This window comes from Semicossyphus pulcher, unplaced genomic scaffold, assembly GCF_022749685.1.
Source record: "Semicossyphus pulcher isolate SPU_LCO1_2020_fin unplaced genomic scaffold, fSemPul1.0.p SCAF_10, whole genome shotgun sequence".
NCBI classification, from domain to species: domain Eukaryota; kingdom Metazoa; phylum Chordata; class Actinopteri; order Labriformes; family Labridae; genus Semicossyphus; species Semicossyphus pulcher.
In genome coordinates this window covers 11,124,627-11,149,584 of record NW_027211604.1, presented here as the reverse complement: position 1 = coordinate 11,149,584, position 24,958 = coordinate 11,124,627, and the positions used below count along the sequence as shown (strand labels likewise).

Sequence of the window (24,958 nt, the reverse complement as noted above, 5' to 3'; positions counted from 1 at the left end):
TTTTATTTCATGTTTTACTGATATTGTGTAGATCACACAACTGACACAAATAACATTTCTGCAGTTATCTTAATAAAAGCAGTGACATCATCACTTTAGACAGTATTTAAATGAGATGGTTGAATCGTCATTTTGGGCACTTTAGTCTCATTTTCTTAATATTACACTTCACATGAAAAGAGTGTTGTATAAATTCTTTATTTTAGTTTGTTTAAAATGTAAATGATGTCACACACAAACTCCAGTGATGAGACATAGAATAGTAGAGGCCTGCATCACATGCGAAGAAGCAGCTTTGTAAAATCGATGTTATTGTTTGACATGTCAGACGTGTCCTCACACAAATCATCCTGTCGCTGTCTGTTTCAGAAATGGCACGTACGTTTGAAATGTAACATAATGTGTCCAAAATGTCGAGCTGCGAGGAGTTCACAGCGAATGGATTTATCCTCACAGGTAGACCGGGTCAGATCAAAACACACGCGTTCAGCTGAAAGGTAAGAATGCGCTTCTCTTACTATGATGTGTTTACAATCTACTGGATATTATTTAATAGAACCATTTAGTTATAAAAAAGTGCATTATGTTGATCAGACTTGTGATTTAGTGAGTGATGAATCTTTCTAAAACGAGTGTGCATTAGTGACGGTTGTGTGTGTGTATTTGTAGCTTATTGAATGTGATAGAAGGTGATCTTGTTCTGTTTAAAAAAGCCCATAGCTACCTGCATTATATAAATTATAATGTATAAATGTAATTGCATTCACCTGTTTTTCTCTCACACTTAGACAAGTGTACTGTTTCATATTACTGAAGTGTTTGTTTAGATCTAAAGCTGAGCTTGGACTCAAGATTTCTGCAACAAAATGCTGATAAAATCCTGCAGATGAGGATAAAATGTAACCTTTGTGAGTTTAATAGTGTCCTGACTTTGATCAGGTATTTGCTTTGGAAATATATTAAAACTTGACAATTTATTTGACCAGAAATTGTAATTTTATGATCTTTTTTTATGCTCTATACTTAATATTACAAGCTGTGCTCTTGTCAAACCACTGTCAGCTGAATATATTCTGGTTAATCTTCGAGCTTAAGATACATGTACATGAGTCACCCCTCTAAAATGCCATTACTCTGTCTTTCTTCACAGCATGTCTGGTGCAAAGATCCTGCTCCTCCTGCAGAGCCTGTCCCGCAGGAAACCTCTGGAGCCCGAAGGAGAGGTGTCCAACTTCCGCCGATGCCTGACCACGCTGGACCTGGTGGCTCTCGGGGTGGGCAGCACGCTGGGGGCCGGTGTTTATGTGCTGTCAGGAGAAGTGGCCAGAACTGTGGCCGGGCCGAGCATCATCGTCGCCTTCCTGATAGCGGCGGTGGCCTCCGTCTTTGCAGGGCTTTGCTATGCTGAATTTGGAGCTCGGGTTCCCAAGACTGGCTCTGCCTATCTGTACAGCTACGTGACTGTGGGGGAGATATGGGCGTTCATCACGGGCTGGAACCTGCTGCTGTCTTATGTCATAGGTAAAGATAATGGGTTTTTATTTGTCATCTTTCCTTAGCAAATATTTATTCATCTGTAAATGTGTCTTAATAACACTAGAGACTCTATTGTGAGCGTCTTTGAGTTTCCACTCATGTTGTATCTAAGGGACGTCAAGTGTTGCCAGAGCCTGGAGTGGGACCTTCGATGATCTCATTGGAAATGTCATCGCCAACTCTCTGGGCAAACAGGCTGCCATGGATTTACCTGGTTTAGCTCCTTACCCAGACTTCTTTGCAGCTGGTCTCATAATGCTGCTGGCAGGCAAGTTTTACAATCTAAACGCCTGTGACTTTTTACTGAATTTAAGAACTAATTATCGCAGTCAATAAGTAAACATTGTATGTTTTCTGCGTGCTTCTTTTCCAGGGATTCTCGCATTTGGTGTGAAAGAGTCGGCCATTGTAAATAAGGTTTTTACAGTAGTAAACATCCTGGTGCTGCTGTTTGTTATCCTCTCGGGAGTCATTAAAGGGGACATCAACAACTGGTACATCAGTGAAGATTCTTTCCTAGATGCATATGAGTATGGGGTCTCATTTTTTTAATACACTGTGTACAATAAAGAAGAATAACAGTTTTTCTCACGCTGCCACTGTTGATAACGTAGATTTAAAAGGCCTTTTTAGCTACGTAAAGGTTTGAAATATTATTAATCAATTTGTGAATTTTAAGTGGATGACTGGGCATCAACATGTTCTTGGCAGAAATCACACAGCACTGAATGAAACCTGCACATATGGCAGTGGAGGATTTTTCCCCTTTGGCTTTGAGGGAACATTAGCAGGAGCAGCCACTTGCTTTTATGCTTTTGTTGGATTTGACTGCATTGCCACGACAGGTAAAAATGTACATGAATTCATGCAATATAATGCAAATGGTATGATATCAAAGTTATGAAAGAAATGTTTTTTAGGAGAGGAGGTTCAAAACCCTCAGAAGTCGATCCCGCTCGGGATCGTGGCGTCCCTCCTCATCTGCTTCCTGGCTTACTTCGGCGTCTCTGCGGCCCTGACTCTTATGATGCCGTACTATTTGCTCAGCGTTCACAGCCCACTGCCTGTGGCTTTTACGTACATCGGTTGGGGCCCTGCAAAGTATGTTGTGGCAGTGGGATCCCTGTGTGCTCTGTCAACAAGGTAGGAAGCACAGTGTGCCATTTATGAACCCAACTCTACTCGAAGAGTCAAAACAACACATTTCTTCTGGGATTTACCTGAACTTCATTTCATCTCATTGGCCAAAAAGTAGGGATAATAACATGAAGGTCATTAGAGTCACTATTATTAATTTGATCTTTTCCACCCCAGCCTTTTAGGATCCATGTTCCCGATGCCTCGTGTTCTCTTTGCCATGGCCAGAGACGGACTGCTCTTCAGACCTCTCAGTAAAATGAGCGACAGGCAGAGTCCTGTCATAGCAACACTGGCTTCAGGGGTTGTCGCAGGTGAATCTACATCATCTACATGACTACAATCTAGTCATTTTAATGTAGGTGAAAAGATCCTAAGGCGTCTGTGCTAATGCTCACAGCTAAAATGTCTCATGTATATTATATAAATATATTTATTTATATAAGAAGCAATATTTGGCAAAAGGTCAGTGTTTTATTTTTGAAGCTGTATTGCAGAGCTGAGTGCTCCATTATGTGTCAGCTGATGAATGATCTCATTTGTCAATCTTTAGAGGTTTGCTTTGTCCAAAACTACTTTAGAAGTCATTATCTTTCCCGAGTTAGCGGATTAGAAAACTAATGTCTCAGCTGTTTATAATCTTCTACATGTGACATGTATATAAATGGAATAAAAAATGGTAGAGGAACCCCTGGATGGGGTTTGAGTTTAAATGTGAATTAGTGAAATTATTGTCAATTATTGTTAATTATTTTGAAAGTTTAAAAAGAACCACAGAATTTATGTAAACAGTACAATTAAATACATTTGGGGATAAACCAACCGAAAAGGTGTAGGCCAAAGCAACCATGGCAACCATTCAATGACTTAACTTTAGTTGTGTCATACCGAAGCAGAACAAACAAAGTTCATAACATTTCTAACAAAAAAGAAAAGGAAACGAAGTTCCAAAAGAGTTCATACTGAAGAAGTAATAAGCAAAAACAAGACAAAAAACAAAAGGGAAAACAATCAATATATTAGTTTAATATTTGTTTATCACCTTATATTTGAACATTTTAAAATGTTGAATTCTATATCAAAGCCATTCCACAGGTTTACCTCTTTGACAGATACACAATGCAGCTTTGAATTTGTCCGACTTAAATTCTTTTTTATAAAAATAATTATTGTTCATGTCTTTTCAGCTATCATGGCGTTATTGTTTGACTTGAAGGCGCTGGTTGACATGATGTCAATAGGAACCCTCTTTGCCTACACACTTGTTGCCATATGTATCCTAATCTTAAGGTATGAGTCATTATATGTGCGATAATATACATAATTGAAAGATCATGTTTGTTAGTGTATATATATGTATGTATATATATATCGATAGATATATATATTTTGATCTTTATTTTTTACCCTCTGTGTGCTGATTCTTTCCTATTGTATTGTACTGTATAAGCTGCTGGAGACTGAATTTCCCAGAGGGAGTCATCCCAAAGGGATCAATAAAGTTGAGTCTAAGTCTAAGTCTAGTGATGTTGGTATGGTCAGTGGTGTGTCAGGGCTGTAGCTCACCTGAAAGTGAAATGGTGAGAACAGGAGAATATGCTGTTTTTTATGCAACATAGTAAATAAAAGTACAGCAGAAGTCTTACAGTCAATGTTATGAAATAATAACATCTATAATGACACTTACCTTACCTTATATGGACATTATAGTATGTCTGGTAGTATCCTCAGACAACCTAACCCTTCTTTTTATAACACTGGACAGAGGCCAGAATATATTTGTCAATGAGCTAATAATAGATTTGGTCAACTGTCATCATAGAAGCTGGAAGATACTGTGCAGTTTCTTCCAGTTAACTACCTCCAGTGTCTGATAATTGCAAAAGATCAGAAAATAAGACTTTGGCCATAAAGTGAATTACAGTTTAAGTAACAGCTATGTCATAATATATACATATAAATGCATGTGTAACCCATTGCTTCTGTGTTGTTATATTCACTCACTTCTACAGGTACCAGGCAGACCTCAGTGAGGATTCAAGCTCCAGCAAAACAGAGCCTTTTACACTTACTGGAGTTTTACGTCCTCCTTCACAAGCCACCACACGGACATCAAAAAATGTGTCTGTTTTAACTGTTTTAATGAGTAAGTGATCATTTCAATATCATCCGTAAATATAATCCTGTATGATGATTTCAGTTGTTCATAATCCCTGGACTCAATGTTCCTCCTCAGTCTTTTTAGCCATCATCCTAAGCCTTGTCATATCTGGGGCAGTAGACGCCCTGCAGGCCCTCCAGTGGTGGAGTTTACTTTTAGTCTCTATTATTGCACTGATGCTGGTCCTCATTGCCCTGATCATCTGGAGACAACCACAGAGTACAACCACAGCTGCTTTCATGGTATGCCTCATCTATGTACTGTTTATGGAAGCATGTAATGATGTGGTTTGATATTTACTTTAGCCGGTATTACTGAATGTTTAAACTTTGATCAGAAGGTTTACGAAATACAACATACAAATAGTCAGCCAATAGCAATTATTCAAAATGCAACATTTAAGCTTGAAGTCTGAGTATTTTCATAATACTTGTTATGATATGTCTGCTCTTTTTTATGTACAGGTTCCTTTTGTGCCATTGCTTCCTATTTTCAGCACCTTTGTCAATGTCTATCTAATGGTTCAACTTGGATCAGACACATGGATCCGCTATGCAGTTTGGATGGCAGTAGGTATGTAAAGAATGTCACTAAAATTATTATTTTGTCTTTCATCAAAATGTTCAAAAACCTCAAATATTGTGAAGATGACCATGTGGAATTTACTCGTCTTTAAACAGGTTTAATCATCTACTTCTGTTATGGTGTTCAGCACAGCGTGCAGAAACAAAGGCTTCAAAATTCAAACAACCAAGTCAGTATTCACAGCATCACCACTACCATGGAGGAGAACTTTGAACCTGGACACGATTTTAATGGTTAGGCATTTCAGAAAAAAAAATGCATTGTTATATTTTCATTTAATTGTGTCATTTAGAGATTTTTATACATCTTAAGTCAAGGTGTGAAAAGGTGTTTCATGTATTTGTAATTTTTCATGTAAAAAACCCCAAAATATAATATCTGATATACATGTGACGTGAAATAAATATGAATTTGTTTTGAATAAGCTGGTCTTCACTTTTTACCTCCTGCCTCCTTTTCTAACTTTCTATACAAAATGATTATAAGTAAATGTATGCTCCAGCTGTCACTGACTGAATAAAATCTTTCTTTTTTCCTCTAATAAAGTGTTACTTTTTCACTTCGATCACTTGTGAGAACTCAACCACTGTTTTCATAAAAGGTCACATTTATTTACAACACGTGATAGGAACTGTTGAAGGGCGTCGTTGTTTAAGTAGGGAGAGTTTACATAACACACCTATCTAAATCCAGCTAGCCAATCAGGTAGTTTACATTTGAGCGCAACGTCACTTGCTTTAACCAATCAGTTACGCGCTCTTCAGGGGAAGCGCATTGTTCAAAAACGAAAGGCTGTCGGGTACAATTCAGCTTTGGTAGAGTATAGTACACCAGGCTCGTGTTAGTTAGTTTCAGGTGTCTGGATTTGATACAGTTTAAACCTGTATCTCCAGTTTTAGTCAATAACTAAAGAACGAAGAACATTTAGCTTCTAGAAACCCCTTTCAACAATCAAGGTAAGTTGCATTTACCACCGTTTAAGATGTATCATTAATGCTAAACAACAACAACGTTAACCTGCGCGTCGCTATAATACATATATATGTATATATATAGTACAGCTAATTAAAGTGCTGACTGGACCTATTAACTAAATTGGTACAGTTTTTGATTAAAGTACAATTTCGCTAATCTAAACGACAATTATGTATCTTTGTATACTTTGGTACTCTCTAACGTTAGGATATTTTCTCGGATCTGGGTAGTGTAACATTAACCTTACTTGGTTAACTTATATGGATACAAGTTTTCATTGTTTCATTGAAAACGATGTCCTACATAGTCTGTATAAACGATTACTTCATCTACTACTTACTTCAGTTTAAAAATAAGTGATAACACTGTCAGTTTTGCTATCACGGTGTCGGTTGGTTTACCTTCTGATGTTGCTGTTTAAGTGAGCTCGTTAGCCTTGTCCAAAGTGAGCTTAAAAAGTAAGTAGTCAACTCAAGTCAACTGTATTTTTCCAGCCAATATATACAGTGTAAATGCACCACCATGTTCAGATATGGGCTTCCATCCCATGTTTGAAAAAGGGCAACAGAGAGCAACGACTGCAAGAGGTGTGGCTTTTTTGCTAAATACTCTGACACAGGAGTCTTGTTTGGATTTGAAGCTGTGTTATAACTTACCTAGCCCAGACAGGTATTTATCATTATCAACAACTGAAACAAAAGACAGACAATGTCATCAAAATAGTGACCAAGCACCAAATACTTTACCAGACATTACATTTAATAGAAAATATGAACAAAATAGATTGTAGATGTTTTATGGTCTGGACTGGATAACAGCCATGTAAAACACCCTTTTTTAAATTATATTCAGTTGTGCGTCAATACTTGTCAGGACAGGTGATAGCCTTGAAAATAATTTCCTGTTTGACTACTTCTGCAGTTTAGCTTTGAAGGGCAAAGTAGGCGTCATCCAGTTTCTATGTGTTTCCTCACCTTGTCAAACGACACACCCCTTTTTGAATCACTGGTCCCTTTGAAGGCCACATTATATAGAAGGTTTGCATCTTTGGTGATCATGGCTTAATTGAATGTTAATAAATGGGGAAAAACGCTATCATACTTATATGTACGACTTGTAGAGACTTATTTAACACCTACATGTAGTCATTCAATACCGTATCATGTATTCTGATAAATCCTTGCCCTGAGCCTATATGCAATGGTGTACTAAAAGGTGGCTTTGATAGAATTCCCAGGCTCACAGCTGGATTTGAAATGTGTTGAAATTATGTCAAAGTTTTCATTCAGATTTATCCTTTTGTAACAGGTAAGCATGGCGCTTTCTTTGTCCTCCCCGTGTGGATGCCCCTACGATGAGGACGAGGAAATAGCTGTGTTTGAATCCACAGCAGCGGAGCTCGGAGGCTCAGCCAGACCACGTCTACCTGAGATCTCTGTTATTTCCCCTGGCCTGGACCCCCGCCCATCCGTTACAGAGCAGGTGAGAGTTGACAGGATGCTATTTAAATAGGTGCAATGAGAGCTGTGGGGTTTTTATTGTAATATTTACCTCATTTCTCCTTTCAAAGCCTTTTTTTAAATGTAACAGTTTAATGGTTAATGCTTGAAATAATTCTGTTTTTAACTTGTTTTTCTAGAAACTATCAGTGAAACCTGCAGCAGGGAGACAGGGAAGCTGTGACGCAGGGAGCACTGAGAGGGTGAAGGTTTTTCTGCGTATTCGACCACTTTCTGAGGCGGAGAGAGACAAGGGAGAAGAACGGGTGAGACTATGATTATTTAATACGTTAGATACCAGTATGTTCTGTCTTGCTTTTAGTGCATCTCGACTCTGTGCTCAAGTTGCTCTCTTCTTTCAGGGTTGTGTTGCTGTCCAAGATGAAGAGACTTTGCTTCTCAAAGCTCCAAAAGAATCTCAGAACATGAGGACTGCAGAGAAAGGCATCACCCAGAGCATGCACAAGTTTAGTTTCTCAAAGGTAAGAGAGTCATGACAGATAGTGTTTACCTGCTGTACATGTACATACATAAAGTTCATTCTGAAATCATGTCAGTTGGATGCAGGGTGGACCGGGGACAAGTTGAATATTATCCCTCACAGATTGCTTATTTCTAGATTATTGTATTGCTGGTAAAAAGGCTGTAACTGGTGTGCATAGCAACCAAAGACGGTAATAAACAAGAAGGGTGCTGAGGTTAAACGCTCCTTAATTAAAATGTTTTTTTCCCATAGATTTTTGGGCCAGAGACCACACAGCAGCAGTTCTATGAGTGCTCGATGAAGAAAATGGTCAAAGACGTGCTTCAAGGAGAAAACAGACTCCTCTACACTTATGGAGTAACCAACTCTGGAAAGACGTACACTATTCAGGGTGAGAAAATATTTTCACTGGACAATTCGGTATAAAGCCCAGGTTTAAATGTTACTTTAGTGTGTGGAGTTCTTGTCCATGATGTGGTTGGTTAAATGCCTGAAAATTGTATTTCTCAAACTCACACAGGTAGTGGCAGAGAGGCCGGCCTGCTGCCCCGGGCTTTATCGTCCCTCTTCAGGAAACTGCAGGGTCGTCTCTATGGTGCCATGGACCTGAAGCCAATCATGTTTCAGGATGTGAGGCGGCTTGAGTCCGGTGAGGTCAGGGTGGAGGAAATCCGCAGAAACTCTCTGCTCAAAGAGGTAAACAGAAGACAAACATTTAAAGGTCTTTATAAAGAAGGTTCCTTGTTGCATTTTGTCTTTCGCTGCCAAGTACTTGTATATATTTCTAATACTGCAAAGTGTCAACTGAAGGCATTGTTCTGGCGGATCTGATTAACCACACTACCAGTAAATAATTTGAGCACCTTCTTGCACACAGATGTGAGCTGATTTAATCCTCTTGTTTGTTACAGGATGAGAATCAGACTTCTCGTCGAGGCGGTACCACAACAATCTGGGACAGCGGCGTTGGAGGACTGTCCTCTACATGTAACTTTGGCACCCAACTCGAAGGTGAGGAGGACCTAGCATGCGTGTAGTGTTAGTCGCAGTACATCCAAAAGTATGAATAAGGTCTTAAGGAAATGCCAGTACAGACGCTAGGACTGGAAGTCTGTTTAATAGCATACAGGCCGCATATTGTAGCGCAGGAGGCACGTTTTTTTTTTTGTATGAGGGATGAGCATCAGGAAAAAAACACATGAGGCCATAGTACATCTTCCCAAATTGTATCCTATTAATATCATAATACCTATTATAAAGAGCATTGTCTTTTGGACTGCATCATAGATTTATTTTGTGCTCTCTCTGCAGACACTGACAGCGTTTGTCTGGAGCCTGACAGCCTCTCGCACAGTGGAGGAGATGATCTGGAGGCAGGGGTGCAGTTTTCTATCTGGGTGTCATTCTACGAGATCTACAACGAGTTCCTGTACGACCTGCTGGACGCCTCGCCCTCGCTGCAGCCCAGAAAAAGGGTCACACTGCGCCTGAGTGACGACAAGCATGGAAACCCCTATGTGAAAGGTAACGCTTGCTCCTTCACAGAAATAATGTTTATAGAACATTAATCTGTTTAATTAGTATAGACCTCAATCCCTGTATGCAGCTTCTCTCCTCTCATGAATGTTACACTTCATTAAGCAGGAAATGAAGTTTAAAAACTGCTTCTTTCATTCTCCCTCATGTTTTTGCACGACCCTTTCACATTCCTTTTGGATGCAGGTGAAGAACCACGATGAGAAAATAATGCGCAATAAATGATGAAATATGTTTTGTACAAGGGTAACACTTTTTGTGCTTCTCCCTGTTCCACCAGACCTCACCTGGATCCAGGTCCGCAGTGCAGAGGAAGCTTGGAGGATTCTGAGGGCTGGACGTCGTAACCAGAGCTTCGCCAGCACTCACCTCAACCAAAACTCCAGCCGCAGGTAGGCGCACATGCAGTTTTTGCCTTTCAAAACCTTACTTTGGTATATTTTCACTGAATTGTTTTTACTGTATCTCTGATCATAAATGTATCGCCTACACAGCCACAGCATTTTCTCTATCCGTGTCCTGCACGTCCGCCCAGAGGTAAATTCCGACCCGGCCATGCACACCAGCGAGTAAGTTAACCTCATGTAACCATCTTTCAATTTCAGTTTCTTATTTTGACTTTATAAAAGTGATTAACTACTTATGTCTCTTGTCCTGTTCAGACTGACTGTGTGTGATCTGGCGGGGTCTGAGCGCTGTAAAGAGCAGCGTAATGGTGAGAGGATGAAGGAGGCCAACAACATCAACACGTCTCTTCTAACACTGGGACGCTGTATTGCTGCTCTGAGGCAAAACCAGAACAAGTACGTGTTTTATCACATTTATCAACATAAATCAAAACATATATTTTCCTATTATAAGACCTATGAATGTGTTTTTGGAAAGAGATATATTTTAATAATTTTCTAATACTTCCACAGGTCGCGGCCTCCTCAAGTGGTGCCCTTCAGGGACAGCAAACTGACCCGGGTCCTGCAGGGTTTCTTCTGTGGCCGAGGAACCTCCAGCATGGTGGTCAACATCAATCCATGCGCCTCCATTTATGACGAGACCCTTCAAGCCCTCAAATTCTCAGCTATCGCTACTCAGGTAAGAAAAAACAACCTTTCTTGTACTGTACGTCCGACTTCTGTGTGATTTTAAGAGTGACATTTAATAAAATATCCCTCGTATTGTTTCAGCTGGTCCATGGTCCGTCCACAAAGACCAGAGTGGCCTACATCCTGTCCCTGCTGCGCGAGCCAGCAGCACACGGCAATGACAGCTCGGTGATGGAAGAAGAAGAGGATGAGAGTGATGTTGAAGACGGAGATATCACCATGTTGAATACTGAGGTAGCATCCTCTACCATCCTATATGTAATATTTACACCTACATGATGCCTTTTGAGATCAACTAATTGAAGGATACCCAGTGAGAATGAATTTGCATATTTGTGCTGTAACCTGCATTTCAAATGTCTCATAAACGGCCACTGTCCGTGCTCCTAACAGCTTACTGTGCTGTATGTAGTCTTTGCTGCAGGCTATTGATGTCCTGAAGAGAGAGGTTCTGCGCCAGCGTGAAGAGAAAGAGGCTCTTGAGGCGAATGTGAGAGAGCAGGTGGTCTCTGAGATGATGGAGGTCATCAATGGGATGCAGGATGGATTCAGGTGTGTCTGCTTTGTTAGATTAACATTTTTACAATGCTTCTTTTATACTGACCACAGTGTAAGAGGATCACACATATTGCCTTTCTATTTGATTATTTAATTAGGAAGTTTTTTCATGAACTTGAAGGTATAATAAGTTGGATTCTTACATTGCACATGTAAACACATTCAAACTGGGCCCCTCCTCCTGGGCTCTTCGTCACCAGAAGCTCACTCTCACGCTCTCGTGCGAGAACACGCCCACCCCGCCGAGCTAACACCGACAGCATCACGGTTACCGTTGCGCTAGCATGCTAACCGCCGGTTAGCTTGTCCTACCCGGTTTGAGGCACCTATCTGTCCAACAGAAAGAAGGCCAACTCTGCGTCGCTCTTTCACCATGTTCACCAGCCTGAATGGAGCCCAGTTTCTAATTCGAACCACTCCCACACTCACCTATACGCTGTGATTGGCTCAGGGAACCACAACGCGCCCCTCCTGAAAACGTCCTGTGCAAAGCAAAACAACAGAATAGATGCAGAGGGAAGGGTCTCACAAGGGTCTGCACACACACTCACCAACACACATGTATAGAGGCTCATACGTGATGATTTATATTATATTTGTAAAAGTCTATATTTAATTTTTCTAGGAAAATCCTACCTATTATCGCTTTAACACATTAAACTGCTATAAAATGCTGGAGTTGGAGTTTAATAGATGTCCCTTTTCCCTATAGAGACAACTTGGAGGCAGAAAGGACTCTAATCGAAGAGAGATACGAAGACAAGATAACCAACATACAAAAGCATTTGAAGATATTCTACAGCGAGGAGCTGAAGGTGAGAGCTTAACACTCAAATTACATTCAGTCATTGTCTGGCCCCATGGTTGTTTCAGTACACACTAAATCTGTAAAACCTACACGTCAGTCAAATGAGCTCTTTCCTCCTATTTCAGGAGCGAGACCAGGAGATCGAAGATTTGTCGGCCGCCCTTGAGAAGAAGAAACAATCGGAGTCAGTTCCAGCGTCGGTGCCACAGGTAGACACTGAGGGGCCTCGGCGTTCTCAGCGCCTCACCACCCAGGTAGAAGTAGGCAGGCTGCACGCTGAGCTCGACCAGTGTCGTGCTGAGCTGCTCTACAAGACTCAAGGTAAGTCCCGAGGTCACTGAAACACTGATTATGCTTCTATGGTATGATATGGTAGTTGACTGTCTTTCTCCGCTTGCCTGCACAGAGCTGATAAAGCTGAAGATGCAGCTGGAAGTCCCAGGTTCAACCGGCACCCTCACCTCTGCTGCTGACCGCAAGTTAGAGGACGGGCAACGGGTCAGTCACGGCTGCACAGTATGACATGCATCATTGTTGATCATTCTTCAACCTCAGAAAGATTAAAAGTCTTTTTCTTACAGAACCTGCGCCAGCTGCGCCTGGATCTGCAGAGACTCGGGTTGGACCTGCAGTCAGGCGAGCGAGCCTGCTGTCGCAACACAGGAGGGGAGAGGCTGCGGCACGCATTAACAGCTGCAGATGAGACACTCGCCAAACAGGTACAACCACAGATATGTTTAGCATAATGATACGTTATTTATATAATTTGATAAACTTAGCTTGGAATCTCAGGTAAAAACTACTCAAGTCAATTTAAATTCTTTCTGCTTCTCTCCCTCTAATCTCTTCACTAACAATCTTGATGCACAGCAGCTTTTAAACTAACTCTGGGGTTCTAACACCTGCACCAGGTGATCACTGTGCAAAAGCATGATTACAAGTTTCTTTTTGCCTCACTCAACTTCCCCTTTTTCCTCCACCTTCACTTCCTGCTCTGTGGTCTCGTCTAACCCTGTTCACTGACTTGTTCTCAGGACCAGATCCTGGTGGAGCTCCAGAACGGCCTGATGCTTGTAAAAGCCGATTTAAGGCGGAAAGCGGAGACCCTGGCACAGAGACAGGGTGTCCAGCCCCAGCTGCCCCCGTCAGGCTCCGTCCCTTCAACCACACCAGGTCCCTGCAAGAAGAGGGGCTGCGGGGCCGCTGCACCGAGTGACAACGAAAACCGGCCTCCACAGAAGCGTCCCTTTTTCCAGTCTCTGTTCCCGACACGCACCCCAACACGTAAATACAACACTCGAGCCTGTCAGGATGCAAACACACCCTACTCGCAGATCCTGCGGTCTCGCCAGCCGTCTCCCCCTCCCAGCCCTCTCCTCACCCCTCGTAGTCTCAGGGGGAAGTACTGAGCTCTTTAAGCTTTATTGGGAGCGTTTCCTTTTTTACATTATGCAAAAACAAAGTTTTATCTGCTCGTTACTTTATAGTATTTTATATTTTTTGTATATATTTACTTTTTGCACTGCAGTTAACTCGCCGTCATGCCAAATACAGTTACTTTCATGCCAGTAAAACCTTTCTGCTTTAAATGCTGCTCGGTGGTTAACAGTTAGACTGTATAGTAAGAATAGTGCATGTGTGTGTGTGTGTTTTTAACCTTGTCTGCCTCTGCAGTTTCTCCTCTACACTTGTGCTGTAAGTATTTTGTGTTTTAAACAATAAAACACTTTTAAAGACTAACTTTTTCTACTTTCAATTTACTCCCTGCAGTGTTTTCATGTCCTGTACAACATTAAACAAAAATACAATAAAACAACAGGAAGCCCTCTCATTGATGGTATGCCTTTTGTTTACACTATTTATACAGCATTGATCAGACACACTCATTACTGCAGGTCAAAACATGCTGAGCTTGTGTTATCTATTCTACATGTTGTCTATATGTAAACAGTTCAAGGTGTCCCTTCCTTGTGCTCTTCTCACACTGTTGGCCTAACGTCACGTCATACAAAAGTTACATCTGTATTTAAAAACCTGCTAAAGGTTTACTGCAGTGTGTAAATCCTCTTCAGCATTTATTAGCCTTGCAGCATAGAACATACAAAATTATGCGATTGCAAATTTTACAAACAAATTCACTTTTTATGTCTAACAGTTCGATGCATCCTCCTGCACCCACACTGTCATGTAACAGGGTACAAAATGTGTCCATTTTGAAGCTACAGATAGGAGGGGGTGTGTCACGGTGTAAAGGAGATGAGGTTCAGCGGAGACACCCTCCTCACAGGCGTGTTGTTGTTTGAGAGCGGAGCGAACAGATCTGCTGACGGCGTCTCGATCTGATCTCTGACCTGTGAAATCTGTCTCAGCAGAGCCTTTCCCTCCTCACGAGCCTACAGGCAGAGTGACAGACGACAACAGTTAGTGTCTTACGACTCCTTACAGCAACTAGAGACTGCTGCTCGGACCGTGCAGCTACACTTACGTCATTGTAGTCGCAGCAGCGCTGAGCGCAGAGAGACGCCTCGTCGTAGAGCTTGTTCTTGAAATAGTGCTGACCCAGGTACCTCAGGGCTGTGCTCACCTCAGCGTGCTCCAGTTGTTCCTGCGATGACAAGAATTCATTAGAAATAGATTTCTTCTGAACAAATACAATGCACGGCCAAAAGCATGTGGAAGTGGTTATTATGCTGCTATAATCGCAGCCTCCACTTCTGGAAAGAGTTGTGCAAGATTTTGGATCCAGGCTGCTGCTGGGATCTGTGCTGATTCTGCCATTAAAGCGTGAGTGATACAGGCTAAAAAGATCTGGCCCATCTGGTGTGGTGTTGTACAAGGTCGAAGTCAGGGCTCTGTGCAGGCCAGTCAAGCTCTTCCAAAACAGAAGGAACCTCTGCTTTATGGACTTGGCTGTGTGGCCATCCCTAAAACTGCTGCCACAAACCTCACTGTTGTGTAGTGGATCATTGCATGCTGTTGTCCTTAGATTCCCCTTAATTGTAACTCTAGGGTTAAGCCCAAACCACAAACACGGCCCCAGATCAAAGCTACACGTACATCTCCGGACAGGGAATTTGAAGCTGAATTCTTTAAATTGCTTACCCCACAGGAGAAAATGTCCTGGATGTAGAGCATGTAACACTGGGCTGCATCATCAGACTCATTCAGCTGTTCATGGAGCCTGCAGAAGGATAAGCAGCATTCACAGTCAGCTCTAATTCTACAACATTTTAAAATACGACAATGTTCATTTTGTGCTTAAATGATAGACTCTTACTTTGCCAGCTTGAGTAGAGCCATTTTCTCCACATCTCTAACAGAGTAAGCCCTCCAGTAACACTACACAACAATAAAATATGTCCAATTAAAAAAACATGGAGTTATTACACAAGGCAGGATTACATGACAGTCCTAACATTCGTACCTTTTTGGCTTCCACTTGCTGTGACAGTTTTTCATAGCTTTCACCGAGTGCGACCAACATGCGTGAGTCATTGGGCCTAAAAAAATACATTTAAAATATGACAAACATTTGGTTTAGGAGCCTTGTATATTGTGAAAACACCTCCATAAATGTTTTTTTTTTCCCTCCATACCTGAGCTGGTGAGCCTTTCGATAATAGTATAAACAGTAAAAGGGCATCTTCAGGATCTCGTATGTCTGACCCAGGCCATACCAGGCTCGGTAGTCCCGTTTGTTCACTTCAATGGCATGCCTAAAAAAAACAGGAGTAAAAAGAAGCAAAGAAAGAGTGAATCCACCACACTGCTGTGAAAGGCCAGGCGATGAGTAGAATGAAAATAATGGATGCTGTGTCTCATATTCAGTCCGACCTGTAGGCCTGGATTGCAGCCGACGTGTTCTTCATTTCCATGTACTCGTGTCCCATGAGCGTCCAGGCCCCGAGGCAGCGAGGGTTCAGTTTGAGGGCCCGCTGGAAGTACAGAGCGGCTTTTTCATGCTGAGAACGTAAACTGTAATAGTTACCTGTGGATGAGACACATTGTTACACAAATGAATGTTAATGTCTGACAAACTGACATGTTTTTAAACAGGATATAGTAAGAAAACTGATGCCAATACAACTGTATGGTTTAAATCAAACGATATGTTTTAACTTTAATAAATTCATTTTAAAGAATTTAGGAAAATATGCTTGGGACCTTTTTGTAAATTGTGGCTTCCGTCAGACGGGCTCAACACTTACCGATAACACAGCACGTCTCCACTCTGTACTTGTCGATCTCCACCAGGTTGTGCGCCAAGTAGCTCAACTCCGGCTTCATGCTCTGTGGAAGCATTCGTTATCATCAGTTAATCTTAACGTTTAAGATCTCCACAAGAAAATCAGTCTGTTCGAGACAAGCGATATTTTTTTACTTCGCTCCTCCTGAACACGTATAATGTGTGCCATAATTCAGATACAGTTTAGTAAATTCCTTTGCTATTATTCGGACCTCTAAACTCTTTGTGAAAAGGTTGTCGGACCAATTCAAAGACACTTCTTCTATCACATTACAAGTGCTGAACTCACTTTGACGTAGAGCAGGTTGGAGAACGTGTCCATGTTGTCGATGCGAAACGGATCCTGCTCCCTTAACTCGTTAAACAGAGCCAAAGCCTGGTCGATATCTGTACGGCAGGTAGAGACAGAGGGCTTTAAGATGAAACATGCTGACATTCATCTGACAGGACAAACATGTTGAAGGCAGATAACGAACCTCTGATGTTGTGGTAGGCAACAGCAATCTGTGAGATGATGTAGGTGCTCTTAGAAAAGCCAGCCTCCATCAGGTTTTGGTATTTCTGCAACGCTTCTTTGATCATCTGCAGCTCTGTGTACATGTGGGCCATGAAGAAGTCTATGATCCAGCAGTCAGGCAGGGAGAGGGACTTGAGCTGAGGAGAGGAATAATATAGATTATTTTAGGGTGAATAATAAGCTGTGTCCTGTTTTTCTTCTGAGACATACAACGGAGTTAGGAGTTAAATAACTGTGTCACACAAAGGAGGTTACCATTTCAATGTTGGTGACGAGGTTACTGAGCTCCAGCCAGGCTCCCCAGTGAAGAGGAAGAGCATGAATTGCCTCAACAAACACCTCCACCGCCTCCTTCAGCAGATCCAGCTTTCGTAGAACCACCCCATACCTGTGTTAACACATCCACACACACAAACACAGTTCATGAGCAGGATTTTTGCATAATCCGAGGAGAAGCGTGCACACTTTGGAGGGAAGGTTCTTACAGGTATAGGGTGAACCCGTCCAACTCTCCTGTTATATGCTTCTTACTGAGCTCCACCCTGAGTTCTCGCAAGGCTTCATTTCGCACCTGACCTTTCTCAAGAGGACCTGGAAACAAGCAGAACATCCCAGAAAGATCAGTTTAAAAAGCATAGCTACAGTTCTCCTTTAAAAAGCTGCAAACAGACGGGTCCTCACCCAGGCTGTCCACCGTCTCATCGTCTTTCTTCTTCTCCCCCGACTGAAGACAAAGACGGACTTTCAAAATCGATTACAACTAACATTACGGTCAAAGTTAAAGTAATCTTGCTCAAAATATATGCATGCTGGTTTGTACAGAATCTTACCAGATAGCGAGAATACATGTAGAGGAAATAAGCCTTCTGACTGCAGCAGCCTTTTAGAAAGTAAGCAGCTCGGTCGTACTCTTTCAGGTCAAAGTAGGATTTGGCCAGTGTAAGTGCATCCAGGTCTTGTGCATCCTCCTTTTTTGGAACACACAGACAGAAAGACAGTGGAAAAGAAAAGGCAGCGTTATCAAGTTAACGTCATCACTCAAAATCTCATTAAAGAGTTTTTTATAATGTATTAACTGTATGGAACAACTCTAAACAGATTTTGTGCTCTACATTAAAACTGTCAGCAGGGGGCAGTAGAGCCTTCCTTTACCTCAGAGACAGACACATTTGATTTAAATCTGAGTAAACGTAAGAACTATGAGCTGCAACTTTGCACCTCACATTGTTAACTGTAAAACTTTGGAGCTTTTTAAATCACAGATGCACGTCTTTGCTTGTTTTGACTTAGTTAAAAGATGTTCTAGTGGAATTCCTCATTTTTGTTATTGTCTGAAATTTCCCCATGAAAAGATTGATCATGAATTAATGCTACAAACAAGCGATGCCTGCGTACTCAAATCCTAGTGTATTTTACTCCTCTGTGCTACAGACCAACACCAAACTAATTCATTATTTACTCTTCTTTGAGTAAAATTTTATAAAAACTACAGTGACCAGCTTTTTTTGGAAGTAAGTTAGTCTTTTTAAAAATGATGCTACATATTTGTAACCTGTTTTCAACTAGAGCCAGTGGGTGGGACACCAATCAGTGAGCGTGAACCTGAATTGTAGGCAAATTTGTATAAATTATGGACAACATATTGGGAATATTTCCATTTGTTGGACTGATGATGATGCACCCCTAAAAATATGCATTATTAAGATTGAGTATTTCGCTCAGTGTAAACATAATTTCAGTATCACTTACAATAAAGTGCTGAAACAAGCTTGCAAGGAATCTTCTGTATATATTTTATACAAAAAAATAATGAAATAAAATTCTTTTTGAACCCAGAAACTTCTAACTAAATTATTAGTTGGTTGACAATTACATCAAATCATATCAAACCCGGAGGAGCTCAGGCCTGAGAGTATACAAACCTCAGTGAAAGGAGGTGAGGGGGGTAATTCATCCTTGGGGAGAGGGTCCAAAGCAAAGGCCAATTCAGAAGCCCTAAAACGTAAACACAGACAGCATGTATCCTAACTGTGCATTGATTACAGTCAGGGTCATTGCAACAAGCAGAAATACTACAATGTTTCTAATTTGAATCCAGCTCTGCCCAGTATATTTTTTTCTAATAGTTAGTAATCAAATAATGTAAATTACATCCAGTAATGGTTCAGGATTTTAACCAGTGTTGTCTTAAAACAACGGTAACTTTACTAAACATCAATTTGATATAGTTACGCTACATAATTTGCAGCGAAATTAGATATTATTGCAGACTTTCTATAGGAAATGTAACGTGTTTGGTGTCAAACATTCAATATTTACAGTAAATTGCTTTAATTATAATTTTTTCTAATAATGAGACTTGTCAACAGCACTGCTAACGTAGCTAGCCAACAGACTGTTAAGTACCGTAAACGCTCTTTTAATGTGGCAACAGAAGAGAAAGACAAGCGGCTAACGGCACAGAAATCACAGAAATCTCACCACTTCGCGCTGTGTAAAAGTCCTCTTTCTTTACAAAGCGATATTACGGATATAAGCTGTTTCTTGATTTGTACCAGGTCCCCAAACTCAGTACAGAGAGCCGCCATTTTCATATTTTATCAAGCAAGCCTGCTATTGGTGGATACACAGGCTACAAAGCGGTAGTCCCGCCTACCACAGATGACATCACTTCTATTTCCTCCTGGCTTCCAAAATAAAAGAATTACTTGCCAATTTTTATCATGTCAGTAAAACACAGCATTTTAAATTGTAACCACACCTATAAAACTCTGTTATTAATCTTCTGCACAAATTACACTACCGTTGCATCACATCCACATGTATGTAATGTATTATAATACTGGATGAAAATTATGTATTTTTCTTATAATTTCACTTTAAAAGCAATTGAGCAGCTACATTATACAGAAAGGCTATAAGATCAAGAACAGGATAATGTCTATGTGTAATGACACATTACACATAGACACTTTTAATCACTGAAATTCATTTAAGCTCCACATTTTATAAGCCTAATAGGGGATACTTGTTTCGCAAGCAACAGTACTGCTTTGTTTTCTTCACTTGCAATCATACTGACTAAAGACATCACAACATCATCAGGATTTATCCCTCTATATTTAGCCTTTAGCTGAGATCTCTGTTAGCTCAGGGCTTACAGCTCTGTTAGCCCCGAGCTTACAGTCCTTTCATACTCAAAACTTCAAATATGTGATATCCCCACCAGCAGCCCGGGGCTTAACCCTGCTCTTCAGAAGGATTCTTGAGATTATGCCCAAAAGACCATGGTTACAATTACTGATGTGAACTGAAGTTAGAGCAAAGCAATAGGGGTAAACCTTTACGAATCAAATGTGTGTGATGTAGCTGCTGTGTAACCAAGTCCAGTTCTTGCATTTTCTGAAGCTGCAGACCCTGGAGTTTTTCAAGTGTGAAAACTCACCTCGGGCTTACTTAGCTCTTGGGTTTCTGCACACTTGGGCTCAGACTAACGTTTAAAATCTCTGTTTGGGTGTATTTTTGGAGCTGCACAGCAAACGCATGACTTCTGACCCCTATAGTGTCCCTGTTGCTATTTACAGTAGCAAAGTGGTGGTCTATTTTCAGACCTCTCTTTGTTGAGCTCCTGCTGCTGAATATTTTGACCACAAAGCTGCCTGCATGGCTTCTGAAAGGATCGTGTGCGGTTGTTCAGGCTTTGATCTACTGCACAGAGAATAACACTGAACAACCTTTCAGGTCCTTAAATATGCTGGAAAATGTAGCAGATGAATTTAAAAGACAACATTTCTGGCGCACTGTGACTCATCCCCTGCCATTGTAATACATTTGTTTGAAATTATTTTAAAAGCATTGCTGCAAAATTTCATCACGTCCTGTAATCATAGTGCATTTCTTAGGTAATATAGCAGCATATGCACTCCTGGCTCAAGTATTTTAAACTGTAGGTCTTCAGAAAGGTTGTTTCCCTGCCAAACCCCTCGTCTGTCGATATCATCTGCATTCTCTTTCATTGAAACAAGAGTTTCTTTTTTAATCAAAATCTAACTCAGTGGTGAGTTTGATAGAGCAGCATTATGACTCTTTCTTTTGCCAGAAATATGTCTTATTTGATTGCCTGCCCAGCTCCTGTCACTGGCCTCTGTGCTCGGCTTTGCTTCATTGGTGCAGAGCTGACACGCCTCATCATGTTCTTGTCCGTCAAAATCAGTTGCATCACCTGCTTTTCCAGCACAGTGCAGTGAAGCGCTGCTTCTTTATGTGTAATATTCAGATCTCACTTTCTCCCTGTAGAATGGATATTACATATTGGGCAGTATAAGTGCAGAAAGTTTTAAGTTGGAGTTTAATGATTAGTTCAATGACACTCGGATCAGACCAAACTGGCTGCACGCTAACATCTGAACTTGAGAAGTTGTAAAAGAGAGACACTTTAAATGCACTCCTTCCAAAGCTCAGATGTATGTAATGGCATTGTGTGGAGCAGCACGCGCCCTTGAAACAGTAGACAAACAGGTGTTCAAACACTGAGCTGACACTGAAGCCCACATGACAACTGCAGAAAGCACTTCAATTGCAGAGAAAGCTCAAGATGTTTCTCTCGTAAAGCTGCGACCACAAAGTCGTCTTCTATTTCATGCAGGCGAGAGCCACAGGCTGAACCCGGTGTTTTTTTAAATTTTTTATTATAGGCTCGCCGGTTAATGTCCACAGTAGCTGTATGCATTAGTGGAGAAGATTAAAAGAATTTAATCTAGGAGGATCAATACCGTTAAGCTCTCTCTGCAACGTTCAACTGGGTGTTTGCATTTATAAGTGGCTATTCAGCAAGTGCACGTACAGTAGACAACCCTGCTTCTGTACCATTTCAGAGGAAGTATGAGAAGTATGTTGGTATGAGATTTGTTCTTGAATGATAGAGAGAAAGAAGTCCTCCATGAAAAGAAATATCTTTAAAAATAATAATAAAGGTACTGAGGTACAATCTTATTCATTTCTTAAGCAGGCCATACAAAGCCTTGTTTAAAGCTGCTGAGAGGAACTTTCAGTTTGTGTGGATTTTGGCGCCCCTTGTGGACAAATCCATACCTCTGATCTCTTTGCTGATTTTGTCCTGTACATGCTGAAGGGGTGGTTTTTAACAGAAAATCTCATCCTGCTTTCTTTAACAGTCAAGTTTCACTCACTTTAAATTTGTACCCTAGAAAATGTAAACAAAGGCAGCGTGCAGTTAATCGCTTCGTCTGACACCTACCCCCCCGCCAGCTTTTTCAGGCATAACTATATAGAAATAATCAATCTTGTCGATGATGGTCTGGTTCGTTTTGTAGGTCATATAGAGTAAGCTGAATTAATTTCAGTGTGTTTCATAACCAGAGAAAAACTTGTCACAGGCGCTTTAAGTATATAAATCCTCCTATCACAGATGTATCAGCGGTGCAGGCTCTCTATTTAATGCTAGGGTTAATCCAAACACTGTTTTTGTGAAGTATTAAAGTTTGGTGCTCATATAATGTTCTTCATAATATCTTTTGCTTATGTACTTTTTTACATAAGTTATTTATTTGTTGTTCCAATAGCTTTTTAATTTGAACTTTGTCATTTTAGTGAGCACAGGACATGTAGTGCGCAGACATTTTGGCAGGTAGGGATGAATTGTATTAAGAGTACCTAATATGGCCGAGAGGTGGCACTGTCTTACTGGATTCACCTGGGGTGTGAGGTAGAAAATACAACATATAGAGTGGATAACTGTAAAACTGATTAAACTTTTAAGCATTGTGTGGATCTAATCATCACAGTAAAATATGTTTCATTATGATGAAGTGTTTCCCTTTAAAGTTCTAGGCGTCTTTTCGCCTCCATTAAAGGAAACTTGGAAGTAATGTGTTTGAAAATTCCCCTTTAATTACTTGAATGTTATCCAAAGAACTGAACTGGGAATTTGCTTTAGGAAATAAATTGACTCTGGTCCCTCGGCTCTCCTTAAAGGGACATGAGGTTCACAGCAGCGGGAGAACAGGTCCTCCACAGAAGTGCTGCATGATGCTGAGGTTCTGCTTGTTTGGTTTGATACGGCACATAAAATCCTGCACGTCAGAAAACCTGACGTGTCTGATGACACTCCATTATTCACTCCCGAGACAGCAGAATATAATTTCCCTTCATTTGGATGCAGCGTCTCCTCTCAGCCCTCCTGCACTTCCTCCTGTGTTGGACATCCTCTGTCGGACATGTCTCCCTTTTTTTCCTCTGCGGAGCAAAAGCCACTTAAGAAGACTGACAAAGTAATCAAGTAGCACTGCGGTTTACAAGGCAGAGCACATGGCTCAGTGAGCAGGTAGAAAGAGGTGCAGAGACGGGACATATACTGTCGTCCATCCCTTTCACTCTCTTCATTTCTGTCTCTCTCGCATTCCCCTGCACGCACACACACACACAGTCGCACATTTCTGATGTCTTTGCCTTCAGGACTTCACTTAAACATCCCACACACACACTTCCTGCAGGTATGGGGCAGTGAGGTGCACAAAGGAGCTGCTGAGGCTGAATTTTTGAGACAGCTGTGTAATTGGAAGGGAAAATATGCCAACAATGTGCTTGATTATTCGTTTTATGCGGATGTGTATGTGCTTTCACCTTGGGATTCATTCCAGGCTTTTTCAAAAGAGTGCAAAAATGTTGTGCATGTGAAGTACAGATGCTCTGTGTGTGTAAATAATGAAGGGGAATACTGCTCGATTTATCTCTTCAAAGGTAGAGATCAAAGGCTCAAATGAGCTTACTGTGAATGACTTATTATCTGTTCCAAACCAGAAAATACTCGCAGGCTCAAAATAAAGTCACGATAGATCAACTTCCTTTTCTTTTTGACCCTTTGCAGTAAAGATTTCTGAGGAGATCGGCCTCCATTTGTATAGAAAGAGAAGATAGCGACACAAAAAACTTAAATATCTGACAAAATGTCGGAGGCAAAAGGAAACTGATTTTCTGAGCAAAAAATAAATAATATCCTGCAATATTTCCCCCTCCAAGCGAACATTTCTGTGCATCTGTTTGTGTAAGTAAGCGTGAAAAAGCGGCTTTGCAGGCATGCCCAGTCCCTGCGGTTTTGATCTTCAGGGCCCGGCTCCGGACCCTGTGATTGGCTGCTGATGATGTTGTTGAGTTGGACTGAGAACAGCCGAGAGCCGAGTCTCATCAGGGCAGCCACCACCTGAGCACTGGGCCCTGCACCGCACGGCCTTCGCAGGGACACGGTCGCACACTGGTCTGCGCTGGATTGTGTTCACGGCTTGATGGTGGGGAGGCGTTTGTATCAGTATGAAATTGTAGGCTGGAGTTATTCAGAGCCTTCGCATAAGAAAAGTACCAGTGCAACACTGTTAAAACACATGCTAAGCTACTTAAAGCCTCTGGAAAGTTGGCTTGAAACAGTTAAAATGCAGAAATGATATCAAAGTTGAGTCTCCTTAAGCATCCACATGAAATCTGAGTGAAAATAAAAATTCAGAACTATTAAAAAACAGCTAATTTTGCTGTTTGGACCGTTTCTCCAGACTGTGTGGGCGTGGTCACATTTTGATTGACATCTCACGTAACCACGCCCAATTTAAACCCAATATCAGGAAGTTTACAGAAACTTAAATGACAACATTTCAGCTTTGATTGTACGGAAGTTTATTGCATTCACCTCAGAAAAAAAATAGTCAGGCTGATTAGCAACAGCAACCTCAGTGTGTGCACGTGAGAGCCTCTTGCAGGGTTCTGAAGTATCTTATTCATAAAAACAGAGCAGATTCTCTGCTAATGA

At 41.2% G+C, this 24,958-nt stretch overlaps 3 protein-coding genes across 3 annotated transcripts; 2 read left to right on the top strand and 1 right to left on the bottom strand.

Moving 5' to 3' along the window:
- Positions 1-1,151: 1,151 nt before the first annotated feature.
- On the top strand, positions 1,152-5,657 carry LOC138597452 (cationic amino acid transporter 2). Its single transcript, XM_069669053.1, has 11 exons — positions 1,152-1,521; positions 1,649-1,804; positions 1,910-2,066; positions 2,248-2,381; positions 2,457-2,679; positions 2,851-2,987; positions 3,861-3,963; positions 4,686-4,819; positions 4,910-5,076; positions 5,299-5,407; positions 5,515-5,657. Exons 1-11 carry the CDS (start codon positions 1,152-1,154, stop codon positions 5,655-5,657), a joined length of 1,833 nt encoding a protein of 610 aa, XP_069525154.1.
- Positions 5,658-7,708: 2,051 nt separating this feature from the next.
- kif20a (kinesin family member 20A) lies at positions 7,709-14,134 on the top strand. Its single transcript, XM_069668911.1, has 18 exons — positions 7,709-7,876; positions 8,034-8,159; positions 8,256-8,375; positions 8,630-8,768; positions 8,898-9,073; positions 9,289-9,388; positions 9,689-9,901; positions 10,194-10,305; positions 10,408-10,482; positions 10,576-10,716; positions 10,834-11,002; positions 11,095-11,247; positions 11,426-11,565; positions 12,284-12,386; positions 12,505-12,700; positions 12,786-12,877; positions 12,961-13,098; positions 13,414-14,134. Exons 1-18 carry the CDS (start codon positions 7,709-7,711, stop codon positions 13,786-13,788), a joined length of 2,736 nt encoding a protein of 911 aa, XP_069525012.1. The 3' UTR covers positions 13,789-14,134.
- cdc23 (CDC23 (cell division cycle 23, yeast, homolog)) lies at positions 13,822-19,736 on the bottom strand. Its single transcript, XM_069668900.1, has 16 exons — positions 19,624-19,736; positions 19,065-19,137; positions 17,973-18,110; positions 17,824-17,866; positions 17,628-17,733; positions 17,398-17,530; positions 17,102-17,279; positions 16,915-17,012; positions 16,588-16,669; positions 16,214-16,367; positions 15,976-16,095; positions 15,804-15,879; positions 15,657-15,718; positions 15,482-15,560; positions 14,865-14,984; positions 13,822-14,772 (listed from the first exon to the last, which is right to left on the bottom strand). The coding sequence occupies exons 1-16, from the start codon at positions 19,734-19,736 to the stop codon at positions 14,620-14,622; spliced, it is 1,728 nt and encodes a 575-aa protein (XP_069525001.1). The 3' UTR covers positions 13,822-14,619.
- Between the last annotated feature and the right edge of the window lie 5,222 nt (positions 19,737-24,958).